This window comes from Neopsephotus bourkii, unplaced genomic scaffold (assembly GCF_033783945.1).
Source record: "Neopsephotus bourkii isolate Nb327-2 ecotype Australia unplaced genomic scaffold, CSIRO-AGI_Nbou_v1 NB_845, whole genome shotgun sequence".
Lineage (NCBI taxonomy): Eukaryota > Metazoa > Chordata > Aves > Psittaciformes > Psittacidae > Neopsephotus > Neopsephotus bourkii.
In genome coordinates this window covers 591,424-609,696 of record NW_026901341.1, presented here as the reverse complement: position 1 = coordinate 609,696, position 18,273 = coordinate 591,424, and the positions used below count along the sequence as shown (strand labels likewise).

Below are 18,273 nucleotides of genomic sequence, written 5' to 3'. Positions count from 1 at the left end.
CCCTCAACTGAGCAGGCTGCTTCCCCCCTTCTTTCTCTCCCCTCTCCCTGAAAGAGAACTTGTATCCTGAATTATTAGCATAGTCATTAACATCCCGGGGATCTCCAAGCAAACACAGATTACTGTGGCTTGTGTTTGTGCTGATTAAGCCAATCATCACCAGCGGATAAGAGAAAAACCAGCCTAGTTCTTGCTTAAATTCAATTCAGGTATTTGAACCCTCAGTTACAAGGAGTTCCGCCTTGCCAGAAGAAACACCGGTGGAAGGATAAATGAAACCAAGAGGGTTATAAGTAGGTAGATTAAGTTCTGAGGTACAGAACAATTATTAAACAGCAAATCAATCCCCTAGATTTTGGAATGGAAGTGCTTGGTATAAGTATGGAGGCAGGAATACAGATATTAAAAAAGAGAGGAGACATGAAGAGAAGCTCTGCACCGAGAAAGGACCATGCAAACACACACACAGTGATCTTCTTCCTGTACAGTTGAAGATAATACTCAGTAAAGTCTTTCTGACATGAACCTAACATGCCAAAGTTTGCTCTGTTATTTTCCCCCAATTGCTTTGTAATGGTCTAAAGATCCGCCATGCGGATGCACAGCAAGGAAAACTTCACCATTTAAGGACAAACTCTTCAAGAATAAGTAATGTAATTCCTTGTTTCCCTCCTATAAAAATGTATTGGTATGCAATTTTTATATTTCACAGTTCACCGACATCTCGGCAAGCTTTCTTCCACTGCTTCAATGGTGCTACTTTTAATTTTATCCTCCTTAGTCCTAGTAATTAAAGTGATCAGCAGTGGCATCCCAACGGCTTTGACACAGCTACAACCCCCTAGCAGACTCCGGCTTTTAAGGGGAAGGGGAAGAAAAAAAAGGACGGGAGTTTCATTTCACTGGAACAAGAAAATCAAGCTTCTCCAATCCTCAACTTTATCCAATTGTTCTTTCAGCAGCCTTTGGATCTTAAGAAACAAATAAAAATGGCTGCCATTAGGGGGTCTTTTTTGTACTCGCCGCAGACGGCAATGACTGACATTACTTTGGCCAAAAATGATGTCGTGGATTTGGGAAGGTGGATTCGAATGGGAAACACTGGAGGGGCAGTTTCCGAGATCATTACGCGGCCAGCAATGTTGCTCAGCAGCGGCAGAAGCTGGGAGCTGATCAACTCAGTAAATGAGTGGTGGAGTTTAAAACCCATGTCCTTAAATCACTAAAAATCCTGCAATCTTTGTGTTTTCAAATAAAACCTCAACCCCAATCCTCTGCCAGAGGTTTTCAGTCATCCTTTGGCAGAATTTTGGGAGGATCCAAACTGAGTATACACCAGAAGTCTGACAATGTGTTATCCTCTCTCTATAAAAAACATTATCCTGTGAGCTGCATTTATTTCATGTTTAAAAAGGAATTTTTTCATCCCAGTCTATGGACAGGGTAAAGAAAAGTGCTAAATTAGTGATACTCCACAGCAACAAAATTAAACCCGAATTGTACCTATGAGGGGGAGCGATTCCTGTGGCTGTAGGTTTCAAAATTGTCCGTGGTCTGCCCTGAGTGCACAGTACATCTAAGAGAAAGAACTTGACTGCCACCTCTTTCATCATGAGACAGGAAGAACGGCTCTGTTATTAGCCATTCAGAAAGAAAAAGACTTCTGTGCTTGTCCAGAGGCAAGGATTACCAAAATGTACCTATTCAGTTAGTAGAGAAGACAGAATCAAAAATAAAGAAAAAATAAAATTACACGAGTTTTAAAGGTTTTGGCAGGCTGGGTTTTACTGTGACCTTGATCGGCTCTTGTTTGAGTAAATAGGATTTGGGATGAAACATTAGAACTGTTTAGCAGATCTTTTCAAACCATTTCAAACTTTTCTTATGTTGGTTTATAATATAACCAGACATGCTTGTAAATGGCCACACCTGCTCATTTCTCTGGGGATGGCCTGATCTCTGCCTTTTCTAACAAAGAAAGGACGGGAGAAAAAAAATCAGCCTTTCTTGTTGCAAAACAGAGTGGAAAGTCAAAATCTTTCTCAAGTTTGTCCCATCTGGTCAGATTAAATCTTTGATCACCCTGGGGACCACATTCATGTTTGGTCTCTACTACAGTTTCAGAACAGCTCAAAATACACAGGTAGTGAGCAAAATATGAATTGCTAAGCAGGGAACATTCAACATAAACAAAAGTGCATTGGCTTTGGATTTCGGTGGCTAGTCAGATTGTAGGAGTGGTCAGCAAGGACAGACATAAACATCACAGATATTTTCTGCCTTCTGCACAGTGTCTACATCAGTTGCATTACTGCCAATAAACTGCACATAGCTTGAAAACATTTTTTTCGTGACTGTGTATCACAAAATATCAAATCACTTTTCATAAAGAAGCAGGTATTGGCTTATGGACTAATAATACAAGACAGAATGAAAACACAAGTAGCCCAGAGTCTAAAACTGCAAGAATCACAAAGAATGTCTTAACAAAGCTGCCCCCCTTAAGAAAAAAACCTCCCCAAATTCACAATAAAATGGGATTATGTGGCTGTAAAACGGAAAACATCTCCTTAAACCTAGGAGGAATTTTTTAAGAAATGTTAGCCAGCATTTTTTTATTTCTTTTTTTAAAAGAAATATAATCTATGTTGTTCTGGAAAATCTATACAGTTCATTTGGTACAGTATTTCTGGTGTGAGGAATGCTGGCTGTAGAAAAGCAACCCATTGATAATTTAATTCCCTGTGTCATTGTGAAATTGAGAAACTCTAAGGATACTGAATGAAAAAAAAAATACATATTTAAAAAAAAGAATGGCTGACTAAGTAAGTATCACCTTGTGCTACATCCAAGGCCTCTTGCTGGTTGTCTGGCTGCTCTTTTGTAGGCAAAAAGGAGCTGAACGCTCTCTGGCTCCTTAGATCTGGCCCAACAAATGCACTGCCAGTCATGCACATGGATCCAGCTTAAAACCCAGTGTGAGCCTAAAAGAAGCTAGTCAAACTGGCACCTACTCATGCAGAAGGAGATAGATTTGTCATGACAGGCTGATTATTCAATGTAAAGAAACAGTTTAGCTTTTCTAATCTGGTACAAATACATCTTTCTCAGAGAAAAAAGTAAAAGGTCTAACAGTTCAAGTATTTAAAGTAAAGAAACCAACAAAAAAATTGTAACGTCAAAGTGAACCATAGGTATTTGTGCTAGAGCATTCGGCAAAACAGCCCTGCAGTTCTATTCAGATAAGTAAGATTTAACCCGTTTAACCCTTTAGGAGCTGCACATCTACGTCACGATCAAGGCAAGCATTTCTATTTCACACTGCACTTGGCTCTACGGCAAGTTTTAAGTTCAGGCTGAAATATCTAATTCCAAACACACTTCCTGTTTTGCTCCTCTTCTCGCTCTCCTGCACTGATACTAAGAGCAAAGCGCTCTCCCGGTGAACAATGCGAGGGCAGCTTTGCCTACCGATGGGGCTCCCAAGGAAGATCATTGGGAAAGTTGATCTAAAGCAAAAGCAGCAGCAGAGCCCTACGCTAACTTATTCCCTGGAATTTTCTCTGCTTAGGCAAGTTTGTGCTCTCCCTCATCTGGGAAGTATAATTAAGGTCAATAATCACCTAAGGCATCAGGATCCAGGAGCTTGTTCTGCCTGTTACCATGATCATCAATGCTATTGGTATTACCCACAAACAGGGTCTCAAGCACGCAGGCTGATATATATTCTGAAATAGTGCCATCATCCACACAGGGCATAACGTCCGACCTGAGATCAATAGTCAGAAGATGGCATTTTCTGTGCCTTTCCGCAGCCAACGTGCAGACAGAAGTCAAAGAAGCTGCTTACTCATTGCAGGAGTCAACATTCGTCGAGCTCCACTTAAGGGATTTTCTCTTGTGTAAACTTGACTTTATGATTTAAAAAAAACCCATGGCGTTATGAAACAAAGACTTTTGGCAAGTGCCTGGGATGTGTAAGCTGGAGAGCCGCATCTTTCAGACTGCCATCCTGGGAAGCTTCCTTCTCAGGCGGGCAACCCTCCGCCAAGGGAGCAGGACGTGCCCTCCTGAGGAATGCTCCCGGTTCACTCCCAGCTGAACAAAGCAGAGCGGGCTGCAGGGTGCCTCTGAAAGTTGGTGTGTGTATGTGTGTGTGTGTGTGTCCCCTTGTCTTAATTTCTGGGGGAGGGTGGCAGGATCCCAGTCTGCTTGTGTGCAATGAGAATGGAAAGAACAAGTGCAAACCCCTCTGCCTTCCTGGATCCTATTTTGCTTGGTTTTTTTGAAAATGTCCTGCAAACTGCTGGCAGCTTTTTTTAATGGAAAATACCAATCGCCTAGGATCTATACCTAGCCTTTTGCCAATAATGAGAAAACTTCACCTTCTGTCCCCAGCAATTCTTAGGAAATCTTTTGCTGTTATTCCTACAAATCCAATTACAGATTGTTGAGTAGCTAGTGGAGTAAGCTTATTGAGGAGTGTCACATCACTAAGTCGTGCGTATGTGTTTCAGTTTGTAATGTGGTCTGAGCCGCTGTAGAGGTGTCAACTTAAAATGCAAGTAAGTAGCAGAACAGGGCTAATCCCAGCCACTACTCCCCTGCAGCCAAATTGTAGCGCAATGAATGACAGTGGAAATGCAAAGATGCCACTGTGCTTATCACACACAGCCAGATGGTGGACCTGGATCAATGCACACATGCCACGATCAATGCATTTGATAAAGAATTAAGAAGAAAACTGTACATGTTATCAAAGAACTTGTACATGGCATAATTATGATTCTGCATGTGCTTACTGATGATATTGGAGACTCAGAGGCAGGTGATAATGAAACTGATAGGAAGAAATAGCTTAAAGGCTACAGCATATGGCCTCAGCACTAAGAAATCTTGTCAAATAGTTCAGAAAGCTTTTTTAACTGTTATTACAGGCTGCTCATAGTGCAAGCTGGTGGCAACGTTTTAATTTCCTTTTTTTTTTAAACCTGAAAAGTCCGAAAGTTACAAAAGCTGTACTTTTCAGAATGATTCAGAAAATAATTAAGACACCACTGTGTTCTAAACACAGCAAAAAAAGAACAACTACAGGTAGAGAGAGCGATCACAGGCTTTTTTTTTGCGGGGGTGGCAGTTGTGCATTTTTTTTATATATAGAATTCCACGTTCCCGGAATAAATGTATTTAGACTGTAAGGGGGCTCATGGCGGTTTAAGGAATGTATCGGGGTAGCAATTTGCATTCAGCACGCCAATTTCTACAGATACAGTTTCGATATTATTTCTCATATAATGTAAAGCACTTCCCTGTTACCATGTGCGCTCTATCAGCTGCGTTACAGCCTCCTTGGATGTGAGAGAGGGTAATTAAAAATTTGTGGAAAATAAAGCCTAAAGTAAATTTAAAAAGCATATACATTTCTAATGTATAAAAGGTACCCAAAATACAAATTCTCATGCTCCAGTTGATAGATGAGCTGTCTAATCAATGCCTGGACGTAACTTAAGTGCTCTCATTAGTGTGAAGACCTTCAGGCTAAATAAGACTAAATCCCTTAAAAATTGCTTCTGCAATAGAAAAATCCCCCTTACCATTTTCCTCTGCCTAAATCATATCAATTAAAAAGAGAGCGAGGGAGGGAGGAAGAGAGAGAGGCATTTTCACATGACTTTGTTTTAACTGACACTCAAAAAACTATCTTCTGAATCCAATTTGTTTCAGCAAAAAAGTTCATTAGCAATTAAAGAAGCAACAACAACAAAAAATCACGCTGAATTTAGTTTCTCTTTCACTTTAAACCTCTTCAACCAGCGCGAAGGCAAATAAAGCCACTAAATCCTTTACCTTCACTTTTTCTTTCTTTAACCCCCCCAAATATTTGCTAAACATTGCAGTTGTCCATTAAAATATAAAATTTAGCAAAGTGAGCCTCCAGAAGAGTGAACCATGTATTTGTTTGCGGCGAACTGAGGAGGGACACCCTCCCCCCCAGCCCCCGAATTTCAATTTGTCCTGACAAACCATTGGGTATTAAATTCTAAAGGCACGCAGAGTGCATAAAGAACTGATGGCTTGATTAGCTCTTGTGGTGCAATTGAAGGAGCTGTCTCTCTCCCCGCTTCTCCATTTTGAGAAACACTTTGATCTCCGTTCAAGTCAATTCATGAACATCAACTGACAAGACTGCATGAAACACCCCAATGGTTAGGCCCAAACTCGTAGCAAACTATTTGGTTTCATTAAGGCTTCAGGAGAAGTGACCAGTGACAGTCCTTTCATTCAGAAGCCAACAGGCAAGTGACTATTTAAACTTTAATGTGCACAATGTACTGCTGAAGGCCACTACACCTATAGTCAGTCACTCAAGTATGAATGCCTTTACCTACTATTTTGTGACATGTGAACTACTAAGTGCAGCTGCATTCTCATTAATGCATTTGCCCAGATTTGTCTGCAGGACTAAAGAGACTATTCGCAGTATTTCTGGTGGGAGAAATGACTGTATCTTCAAAGGAAGGTAGAACAGCAGGTGCTATATAAAAGCCAGCGATTAAAAAAAACATTGTATCGTTAACTGTAGTAATTTACTAAATATTTGCACAAACATAGCAGAAATATTATCCATTCCGGCTGAAAATATAACAGAATTTGAATCACATCACCCCCAAAATGCAGAGTATTCAGTCCGGTTTCAAGCTTCGCTACAGTAAACTATTTACACACATCACTTTCCCCCTTTTTTAGCTGCCCTCTCCAAAGAGTCCCACTTCAAAGAGCTCATTTTTGCACCAGTTCATGTCAATGCAGGTCAAAAACACTAAAGTGGAAAGTGGTTGCAGTGCCGTGGCACAAAGAGTCTCTGCGGCTGAAATCAAACAAAGCCCAATTAAACTAATCATAACGTCCCAGTGAACACAAGGAAGCTCACCTGGTATTTCTGGACTTCTTGTGTGAATTCCCGACTCTACTCGGTACTTGGTACTATAATTACCCTGACCAAAATACTGTGAAATTACTGCTCTGATCTACTAATGGCTGCAAAAAATCAAGCCGTTGTGGTTTCATGCCAAGGGGCCGTAGCAAGGTGGCGCAATGCTTTCTGACAGAGACGACAACTTCTAAAAACTCAAAAGGGAAAATTAACGGGATGTGGTTTATGTTGCCAAGGACTGTTCATTAATTACCAATTTAATCACTGCTGGAGGCATGACATTACAAAAATCTGGCTGAAAGTTCTAATAGATTATGAAGACCACCTAAGAAGAGTGACCAAGAAATGTACAAAACAATTAATACTGTTTCACTGCTATCAAAGACACTCAGATTATTTTACATCAAGTGAAGCAAAAGAATTAGTAGCTTCACAGTGCCACCACTAGGAACTGTAAATACAATGGCACACAATTAGTAATGCACATGTGACTTTTCGTTCAAGGCATATATCCTTGGGAAAGCCAGAACATGATAAGGAGAACAAAAGAAACATTTTTAAATGAAATGAATAAAGATTTTAACTCTACCCTTGTGCATGCTGAGCAATAACAGAATAGGCAATGCAAAATACAGCTCTAAGTAATGGCGATATCATCCTGGGATTCACAACAGCATGTACTGAACATCCACCCAGAAAACGTCCAGTTATTAGCAGCAATAGGAAAAAAAAAGCATTCCAGATGCTAAGAAACCCGTGTCTTGCTTCATACACAAAGGGATAGCTCTGAAACACTGAGACCTTTTTGTTTGCTAGTATTCATAAATGGATAGAAGATGTTAAAGTTTTTGAACTAATGTTTTTCAGACAATCTTAAAATTCAGTTAATAAATTGGCAGCCTATTTTCTGTGAGCATGCACATTAATGGTACAGCTGCAAACTACACAGCACTTAGAATTTACATCCACATGATAAATAACTGCATATTTACATACTTAGGCCAGATGCTTAGGTAGAGTAAATAGAGACAACTTCTTGAAATAACAGCAATAAAATTCAGCTGTGAATCTCAGACTCAAACTGTGCAACATTTGTCTTGCATTATCAAAGGTTACACTTCATTAATGAAATCCATCCTGGTCTAAAATTGACAGCGCATACTAATTCTTCTTAGAAATGAGTTTACTTGCACTAATTGATTTGTTTTCCCAGCCACGTCAGGGAGTTGTCTATAGAATTATTTTTTGTACAGTGAAACATCACAACTTCACAGTAAGAAAGTGCTTAAACAGATCAAATATGAAGTCAAAAGATAGAGAACCTTGGAAAGTTACAGAATATTTTTATTTTCCATGTATTGAGCAACGTTAAATAAAACAACTTGTTTGTTCTTGCCATCAAGGAAATGAGATCAGGCTATCTCAACCTTAGCTTGTCAGTATAAAGAAGTAAATATCAGTTCAGTTGTGGTTTTGAAGTGTTCAGTCAGCAGGTCTAACCTTCATTTAAGGAAAAGTACGGTTAAAACAGCTATAAAAGTTGGAATGCTCATGAAATGTAAATACTATACAGCATAGTCTTATCAGCTTAAACCATATTTAACCACTTTATAGAGGCATACAGACAAGACATATAAATGAACAACAGGGAATAAGTTACCAAAGATCAGGGATTACCAAAATAATGTTCAATCTTTTTACCAATTAGATGGTAACTGCTTCTTTGTAATCTCAGGAAGATCTAGTGATCATATCTAAATCTGGCTGCAATTATCAGCATGACAGACTAGTCTTTTTTTCAATCAATATTTTCCAATTAATATTAAAAGACCAAGGTTGCCACCTGCAAAGTCCTACACCTCAACAAATTCATGTTAGTTATTTAATTAATAAAGATCAGATTTTTCTCTCTCTTTTTTTTTTCCTTAAAGAAAAACCAATACAGGAATAACTTGGGGGTGTTTCCTTAAATGAATTAACATTACCACCTCAATCACAGTTATTTTCCAATTGAGGAGACTACAAAAAAAAACACTGATGAACCAGATGCCTCTTCTAATGCAACAGAATTGGGGATTCTGGTTTCACACAGGGAAAAAAACCCTGAATAAAGCTCTCTCATATACTTTTCAAGAACCTGTTAGAATATTTGGAGGAAAGGATACTTGCAATGCTAACTTGAGCTTAAGGCACCTTTCAATCAAATTAAAATATCCTGTTTTTGTTGTCCATTGTGAATTTGCTTTCTATACCACTCCTGTTTGTGTTGGCTAGAGTTACTTTTTGGTCACATATAGAGTGGGACAGTTTGGAGCTTGTTGGCTCACAGGGGCAGCAGATTACTGCAAGACATGATCAATAAATGCAACCATTTATTAAAGCTTATTTCTGAGCATTTAAAATAATGCTTTATTTTTATTTTATTGCAGCTGGTGTATCTCATACCTGTGCATATGCATGCAATCAAAATTAAAGTAAGAGCATAGAAACTCAGCTCCTTTCAGATTTTGTCACTTTCTGAAGCCTTTCGAAAAAGGCTTCCATTTCCACCGGCCCACTGTGCACGCAAAAAAAGTTACTATTTTGCACTCAAATATTTATGAAAATGGAAAGTAATGGGCACAACTGATTGACACCTGAAGTAGAAAAAGCTCATTAAATATGAATTAGATACAGCTGCAACAAGTCCTTTGAGCAAGGGAGTAATAAAAAGCCATATTCTGAGCAGAAAGAAACAATCTCACAGCATAGCCCATTCCTGCTGCCCTCTGTATACAGTATTTGCATGTTTGGAGGTAACAGTTTCTCAGTGAAGTTCTTCGTATCTGCAAATTCCACTACAAAAGCTGAATGTAGTCCCTGCTGCTCTTTCAAATGTACTTTTTTAATACATGTATTTAGGCAGCTGTAACTGTCATTCCACTTGAATAAATATAAAATAAAGGTAGCAAAGATAAGTGAGCTCAAATCTTTCCCTGTACAGAAAGCAGGCTAGCAACAGTTGCACTGAAGCCCAAAAGCAGTGTCAGGAATGCTCTCTGGACCGTCAAACCCCCAATTCCCCTCCCCTTCAGTTTATATTAATCCATTTTTAAATACTTATTGTCCAAATGGAGTCCCTCACAATTTTCAGTGTCATCATCCTTGAATGCTGCTGTGAAGAAAGAATTACTATTTTGCTATTTCACAAAAGGCAGAAGAGAGAGCATGCTTCCCTCTGGGTATCATGCTACTGAACCCCTGCATCCCAGAACCTAGGCTTGGTCCTACATAAGCAAAATCTTTTCAGCCAAATCCAAATGAAAGGCCCAGTCCCATACCTACATTCAGCAACGAGGAATCCTCAGCTCATGCAAAACCCAAATAACTTCAGGAACAAACTGTGGCTTGTGTTAGGAAATAAAAACACATTCGTTGCCACAGGAGCACTATTTTTCATGAATTCCATGCTATACAGTGTTCCCTGCTAATCTGTCTACCTTGCAAAAACAAGCTAATAGAATCTGACACACGACTTAGGAGATGTCAGAAATAAAACTGGTGGGCACAATCTTTATTCTCACCCTGCTCTGTATCCTTTAGAATAGAGCCTTGCTGTGGCACCCTTTTACTGTCCCCCAGTTTTCAGCCCAGATCTGAGCTCTACTGAGTGGTGTTCAATATTTCAGCTTATTTTCACTGTTCATTACGTAGGCCCATCAATATGTAGCACAATTCTGTACTCCACAATATTCAAATCTTTCTCTGTAGACAGAATTATTAATTTCTTCAAGGGCTTTTCTACAGTGCTCATCACTACAGTATTTAAGTGCCTCAAAAGCATTAATCACATTCCCCTCTCACAACAGCCTGTGGTAGTGTTATTACCCTGTTCTTCGGAAGAGAACTGTGACAGAGAGATCCAGCTAAAAGGATCTACCATGAGCTGCTCGCTCTGGGAAGCCTGTTACCTGCATTTTCTTCAGTATACTGAGCTTTATGCAGCCCTTTATACGTCTCAAGCACAGCTACGATTGATTTCCCTGACAAACCTGGATGCTCAATACACCTGCAAATCAAACCTTTGCCTCAAATGGCAGTCCAGAAAGGAAGGATACACAATTAGTGACCACTTAGATGAACTTTGGTTAAAAAGACTTAGCAGCACTGATCAAGAACTCTGAGGCAAAGGCAGCACTACATTTAATTTGTTCAGTTCTTAACTGTAACCTCATCCTTTTGCTCCTTGGAATCCCTGCTTTGTTTGCTGTACACCTTCCAATTTCTGCAACCAAAAGGATGGAGGTCCTCTGGACAAACAGCCTTCTACATCACCTCAATTCTCGGAGCTAAATGAGACACAATTGCTTTGGGGAAAATAGTATGTGATCACATAATTAAAGACTGCATCATAATGCATATACACAAAGGAGGTTAATTAAAGTTGCCTGTGCATTTCTTAACTCCTAATTCCATTCTCTGTAATCATGCAGACTCCACAACCATAGCCATTTTAGTTTACAGAGTAAACGACAGCTGCAGTAAATTTCCATTCTTTATGTGGACCAGCCATTAAAGGAGAGTAAGACAAATGAACATTTTGCCACTGGCCTTCACAGATATTTGCTGACAGTGGAGTTCTGCTGAGATTCAAGAATTATGGGTTGCACTGCCCATGGAAGAGAGGGTTCCCTGCTGGAAAGACCTTTTAGCCCTGTGACTCCTGAATATTTCTAACTCATTGTGGTCTCGTCTAGTCTGCCACTTTGCCAGCGCGGTTTCACAGACCAGCTCCCGTCTCCTTGCCTTTCCCACATCACATTCCAGCCAAGCTGCCGCTGCTAACAACCATCACTGCAGGCTGATATTTTACAGCATCTGCTGCGAGCAGATATGCCCCTTCTAGCCGTGTGATATTCATCATGAGAAAAGGTGAGCTAAATAAAAATGAGTAAGCTAATAAAAGGGCTCTCCTGGTTAAAAGCTAAGTGATTACAGCTGCTATACCAGGCTGGAAATGACAGAAGCACCTCGTAAAAGAGTCACTACATGCACACCTACATCAAGAAAGCAAGCAGAAAGGCTGAGGTGTATATAAATCTACCATAGAGAAAGGGATCCATGAGAGGATCAGTAACTCTGTTCACAGAGCTCTTAAGCTAATTCTTCCAGTCTCTAAAAAGCTGCATCAATTTTAAGGACATGTCTATGATCCTCCCAAACCATGAGCATGTTTTCAAGGAGCTTCTGATCCATGTAGTGTCCTCTTAGACTTTAAATACCTGCCTACAGGCTTACATACCTCCATACAGGCTGGCATGCATACAGCTTGCAGATTGAAGGCTTCTGAGAAGCACAAAATGAACAGACCTAACAGTGAAAAAACTTCTACCACACTGCAAACAAGGGAGAAGTGGGAGAAAAGGGGCTAATATGATACAAATAGAGGAAGCAAGCAGAAAATGGTGGGACTAAATTAGGTGGGCTGAACAAGAATGGAAGATGATGGGGCAGAAAGGCACAGAGGGAAGATGTCCAAGGGAAGCAAGAGTAAAGAGAATGGGTATTAAGAAAGAAAAGTTCAAAAGTAGAAGAATAGGAGCTGAAATGGCCAGGGCAGATAGCTGAAATACAGTGTGAGAGAGAAAAAAGAACAATAAGACACAAATGAAAGAAGAGGAAGAAGATACAGCTTGGGATACAATGAGAAATATGCAATCCAGAGGAAAAAGGGATTGAGTTAACAGGTGTATGAGCAAATTCAGTACCTTAATCTTCCGTTCCCACAAGTTAATTCCTGAGTTTAAATATATATATATATATATATAAAGGTAAATCAGGTGAGAATACTGACATAGGCCTAGCTGCAGAGCACAAACATAAGAAGATGGAAGCACAAAACAAGACTCAAGCAGCAAGAAAGACTCGAGAAAAAGGGGCAAACAACCAAGATAATCGGCACATCATGGGAAAACAGCTAGTAAGTCATTATTGACCACTAGCTGGCCTTTCAAGACACAAGAGATTAAAAAAACAAGGAAAGCAAGCCCAGAGTATTGAAAAAAAAACCTTAAACCAACACAGTATTGATCAACCAGAGGAAAGGTGAAGCTTAGCCCGCAGATGGTCTAAGGTATTTGCTCTATGCTTAGAGGAGATACAGGAACACTTCTTCAAAAGAGACTTTTACCAGAACAAATCAGGTGAGCACATACCAAGTAACCTGTATTTATGACCAAGAAACAGACTTGGAAATTTCCTCCCTTTTGTTGACCTCAGGCAGCAATACAACCGCATGCACTGTACATTGTTCTCACTTGTTTACTAAGAAAACAGCGATTCATAGTTCTCATATGACAAATGTCAAGTGCTAACAGCAAGGCCTATGAGACAAGATTGTCTGAAGTAACTAATGACTCTGCAGCCTTTGCTTACCTGGAGTGACTAATTTTCAGAGCACACTGAAAGAATTGGCTGCTTAAAGCTCTTTTCCTGAAGGTATCAAAAAAGGTGCAATTGCAAACTTCAAGTTAGTTCCAAAAGTATTGGCCCTGGACTCTCTCTTTAAAGTTCTCTTATTTAAAATGAGATCTTCCTATTTTAAACTATTTTATTTTGAATACCTTTCAATCCATCCCAAAAATAAGCCCAGTCCAATTCCCACCACTAAATGCTGATTCTCATTATCACAACTCTCATTTGGATAACACACTACTACACATTACTGCACACTGACACATACAACACTGCTTTGAGTCAAAGTTCTTATTATTAACCTTAATGACCAGAAAATGCTGAATAGAAATAAGTCTGTGCTATTTTCTAACAATCAAATAAGCAATGACCACTAGTAAACTGTCACAACTACATCAAATGGAAATGTCTCATCTCTGTGAAGATAAAATATGTTAAAGAAAAATCAGAAATCAATGTATTTTATCTTATATCTATATATACTGACGCATACACACATTCTCATTCAGAACATACACATCTATGGATAGGTATGTAACATATACATGTTACATACAATTTTATATAATATATATATATAGACATATCATCTAAGAAATGTGAATACGTATCAGTTTCTAGGACAGATACCTCCCTTTCACAATGCATGTTTCCCACTAAAATGCACTAGGAGAATGTTGAGCTTGGCAAGCCAAGCACTCGAAAGTTAGAACTGTCAGAGTTACACTAGCTGTACAACCCTGCATTGGTTCTCATTTGGTATAGTCTTCAACTGCATAACCCAAACTTTTTTTTTCCCTACAGGATACTTATTGTTTTCAGTAGCCATGACTGACAATGTTCAGTGAATGAGTTGTTCAATATCTCACTTCACCTTCATCATTCAATGCCTGCCCTATACCTTTCATGAACTACTAAACCTTGTAAACTTTTCTCTGAACACAGTATTTATTAATTTCTTCCAGAGCATTTCTGTGGCACTCTTCACTACCATATCTAAGAGTTTCCAAATTACATCTATACAGCACCCTTCCAAGCTGAGGAGCTTTTGTTTTTCTTATGTTACAGTCAACTCAACTGAAGAGTGCCCACTACCTTTTTGTTCGCAGCACCTAGCATTTACTGGGGCCAGAAACATTTGTTCACAGCGCAGTTCTCCTTGACTTGGCTACAGCTGGGTGCATTCAAAAATTCCAGAAATCAGTCCCCAAGAACCTTGGGCTGGAAATCAGAAATGAAGGAATCTGCCACCTTGAGTATGCTGGATTGAAGGTACCTTCCAAACATTGTAAATAGCTTCTGATGGAGGCAGCAAGACACTTTGTCTCTGCAGAGCACCCCTAAAAGATGGCTCTTCCCTTTCCTGCAGCTTTCAAATTCATTTTTCATCTTCTGCAATAAATGAAATAAGGTCCCATGGGTAATTTGAGTGCCTGAACTATGAAATCCTGACTCTCACCCTGAAAACTTGGTCTCCGTCTCCTATCCTTCATCTAGTTTTCATGGCCTAGACAAAGTCTTCGTCTTTGTCTAACTTCACACTGCCATTTACTTCCTTGTCATCTACCCAGAGCATCTCTCATCTGCATGCCAGCTCCTTTTCCTCCTCTTTGGATTTCATCAGCAGGAGTTGAAGCCCAGAAGAGAAAGTTTTGCTTTCCAATACTATGATCTGCATCAGAATGGGCCTGACCCTTGGGGGAGCAACAGTAAATGATGCTCTTGCTGTGCTGTGTCCATACAGACAATGTTTACTGACACCAACTTTCTTGAACTTGAAGGTTGCCTGTGTTATTAACACAACTTTGATTGCTTTGAAAGATTTTTCAAGGGGATGAAACCTTCGCCCTACAAGACATTTTTTAACATAAAAACCAATGTTTTATCCAACCTAATACAGAGAAGCAGCTGAACAGGGTTTTCCTGAAGTAAAAAGTAAAATAATATTACCCTGAGGCAGAGAGCTGATGGAGAGAAGTTCAGTTCTAACAATGAAATACTAGCAAAGTTGTAAAACTCTGAAAATAGGAGCTTATAATAAAAATTGTTAGGCAACTTTAATTACAGGTATTTCTGCCTGAGCAGTTGCCTATATTATCCTTGCTCTAATGCTTTTGCCTTATGAAAAACTAATAAAAAAAATTCCAAAGTGAAATTCATACTGAAGTATACTTTAGTAGGAAAAGCTTAAATACAAAGTAATAAAAAAATTAAATACAAATAAAAATACAAAGTAATAAAATATTACTTATATATCATTATGTTATCATTATACAAACAAGACTTGCCTGTATATATGAATATATTGTAAAGAAAAAAGAAGTGACTATTTGGGAAAAGAAATTGCAAAGGAAGAAAAAAAGTAAGGAATGGACCCAAGACAGTTCAGAGAATTAAAAGAGACATGTAAATCACCGTCTTCATTTTTGGAATGTATGATCCCATTAATGTAAAAAGCAGAATCTGCCCCTCAGCATTAGGCTCTGAATCAGCAAAGATTCAAGCCTTTCTCTGAATCATTATTTTTCAGTTACATTTACATTCTCAGTTGCCAGTACAGTCTCTAATGTGCAACAGTCAGAATCACAAAACCCACATTGCAAAGGTTTGCATAAAAATTAATTAGCTTTCATCTCCAGAGAGTATGCATCCTTCCAGGTCACCACAGAGGCCACTGGAGGTGCAGCCATAGCTGCTTCAACACTGGAACTCATTCCCCAGCTTCGCTTTCCCATCTCACCAGCATAATCAACTTTGGTGATAAAAAGGAATTGTTCCATTAACTCTTTTACAAGACTGTCACAAGCAGCTTCATTCACTGCAACAACACTTATGAAGCAGCAAGTAGCTGACATCACAGGCTCAGCGAATTCATTTACATTAACTGAAAAGAGAGAAGTAATCAAAAAATAGCATAAATTACTTCACTATCATTTACCAAGTAACTTTTGTTTTTGTCTCATTAGAAACTGCAGTGCCAATCAAAGAAGGTGCACCCAGACCTCTGCTTCCACCAAAGTCTAAGGCATCTTTCTGATGGCTATAACAGCAGGAGAAACAGGCTTTAGAAGTGAGCTAAGTGTATATGACACATCAGAGCAATTCAGCATAAAAGAAATATTCTACAAGGAAATCCCCCACCCCTGAAAGCATATGCACATACAATAAATTTAACTATGTAAACTGCCATAATGGCCAATATTTCTTACATCATTCAGCTGCTTATTGCGGGCTGGGATGATCGTATTGGTTAGTTGCTTATTCCCTGCCTTTAAAGCTGCATCTCTTCTTGCTTGCTCAAGCAGAACTCTTGCTCGTTCTTTAAGTTCTTCCTGTCTTGACAACATACGTTGCTTAAAAATAAAGAAATACAATTAACAGCAAGGCAGCCTCAGGATACTTAATGTTTATACAGTAGCTAATACCCAGGAGCCTTCCTATATAATAAAGGTCAGGAGTCACATGGATTATAGCTTCACGAGGTGACAGAACATTCTATAGAAATGAAAAGTAAAGATGATCAAAATGTAAAATTAAAAAAAGTCATGGGCCTTTATAATGTAAATAAGTTTTCTCCCCTCCCCCTAAAACTTAATTTCTATCAACATTTAATGCCTTTAAACTGCAACTGTGGAAAGAATATAATTGGCTTCATGGAAACTATGTTAAACGTGCCATGTGTTTACTTATTTACTTTAATATGTATGCAAATATAATGCTTCATTGGCTACATGTATAGGTATCGCCCATTTAAAACTTGAATTGAACACGAAAAGGCTAGCACAGGGCAAGACACCTGCAAAAATATCTGCTTCTACTTCATTTATGAACATCCATGAGAAAGTCCCTTCTTCATACACGACTGATTTATATTGCAGAATAGCAACAACAGAAGGGCGGCTTCTGCAGAGTCAACATAAGCAGCTCCTATACACATATACTCCCAAGTGCTGACTTCTTAGTCAAGGTCAGCTGGGAAGGCTCTGGGAAAACGTGTCTCTAGGCCTTTACATGAGATAGAGCTGGGACAGACATTGCAGGTTGTGCTCCTGCAACAACTACAAGGAAGTTGAGATGGTTGATTCCAACCAACAAATGAGTCTTCCAGCTTAAGACAGAGGCTCACATCTGAGGTTTTATTATCATGTCCAAAAGCACATATGATAACAACAGAGAACCATCTTTAAAGTCCTTTTTTTCTTGGCCCATTATACCCCTGCACATGACAATCTTCATAAAGAAGACATCCTGTCTCCTGCTCCACTCTCCATCCTAAACTGTTTCCTCCTACTCATATTCTGTATAGGCCTAGCTGTTTCTTTCTCATCCAGTACACAAAGATGATGGCAAAGCGAAACTTTGAGACTCTACTGATTAAAGGAAAGAAATCAGCTGTATATGGAACTAATATTTGGCCACTATAGCCCATCTATGGACTTCTCCTGCAATAAAACTAATCTTTATGGCACTTATTGAGAGAAAAGCATAAAAATATTTGAGCCAATCCACAGTACCAAACAACTGGCTATAATCTTTTTTTATCAGACCTAATTGCACAAAGCCAAAGCCAAAACTTAAGAAAGCTCTTCACGGGGTAAAACTATAAGCTTACTTTGGCATTTCTGTAAACAGGACATTTTTTTACATATTTCTGTGATGATGTGCTTTATTGATAATACTCAGCATTTATATAATATTCAATTTCCACCCTCACAATAAATCTGCAAGGTAGGAGGGCATATACTTCTTATGTTTATAGAAAGGAAAATTATATTGTGGTTAAGTAATATGCTTGAGGTCACATCATAACTTAATATTCTGGAGTTTCTACCTCACCATTGTGGCTATTTTCACAAGGCTGTGCGGTTTCTCAAGTAAGATTTTGA

The 18,273-nt window shown here is 39.0% G+C and overlaps 1 protein-coding gene across 9 annotated transcripts in view; it reads right to left on the bottom strand.

Annotated features, from left to right (window-relative positions):
• The window catches only part of EHBP1 (EH domain binding protein 1), a 224,639-nt gene that overhangs the window by 55,333 nt on the left and 151,033 nt on the right, over positions 1-18,273 (bottom strand). For all 9 annotated transcript variants that reach the window (XM_061356181.1, XM_061356183.1, XM_061356184.1 and 6 more), the window contains one exon: positions 16,597-16,740. In XM_061356181.1, the coding sequence (XP_061212165.1) occupies positions 16,597-16,740 (144 nt within the window). The remainder of the gene's footprint in view (positions 1-16,596; positions 16,741-18,273) is intronic.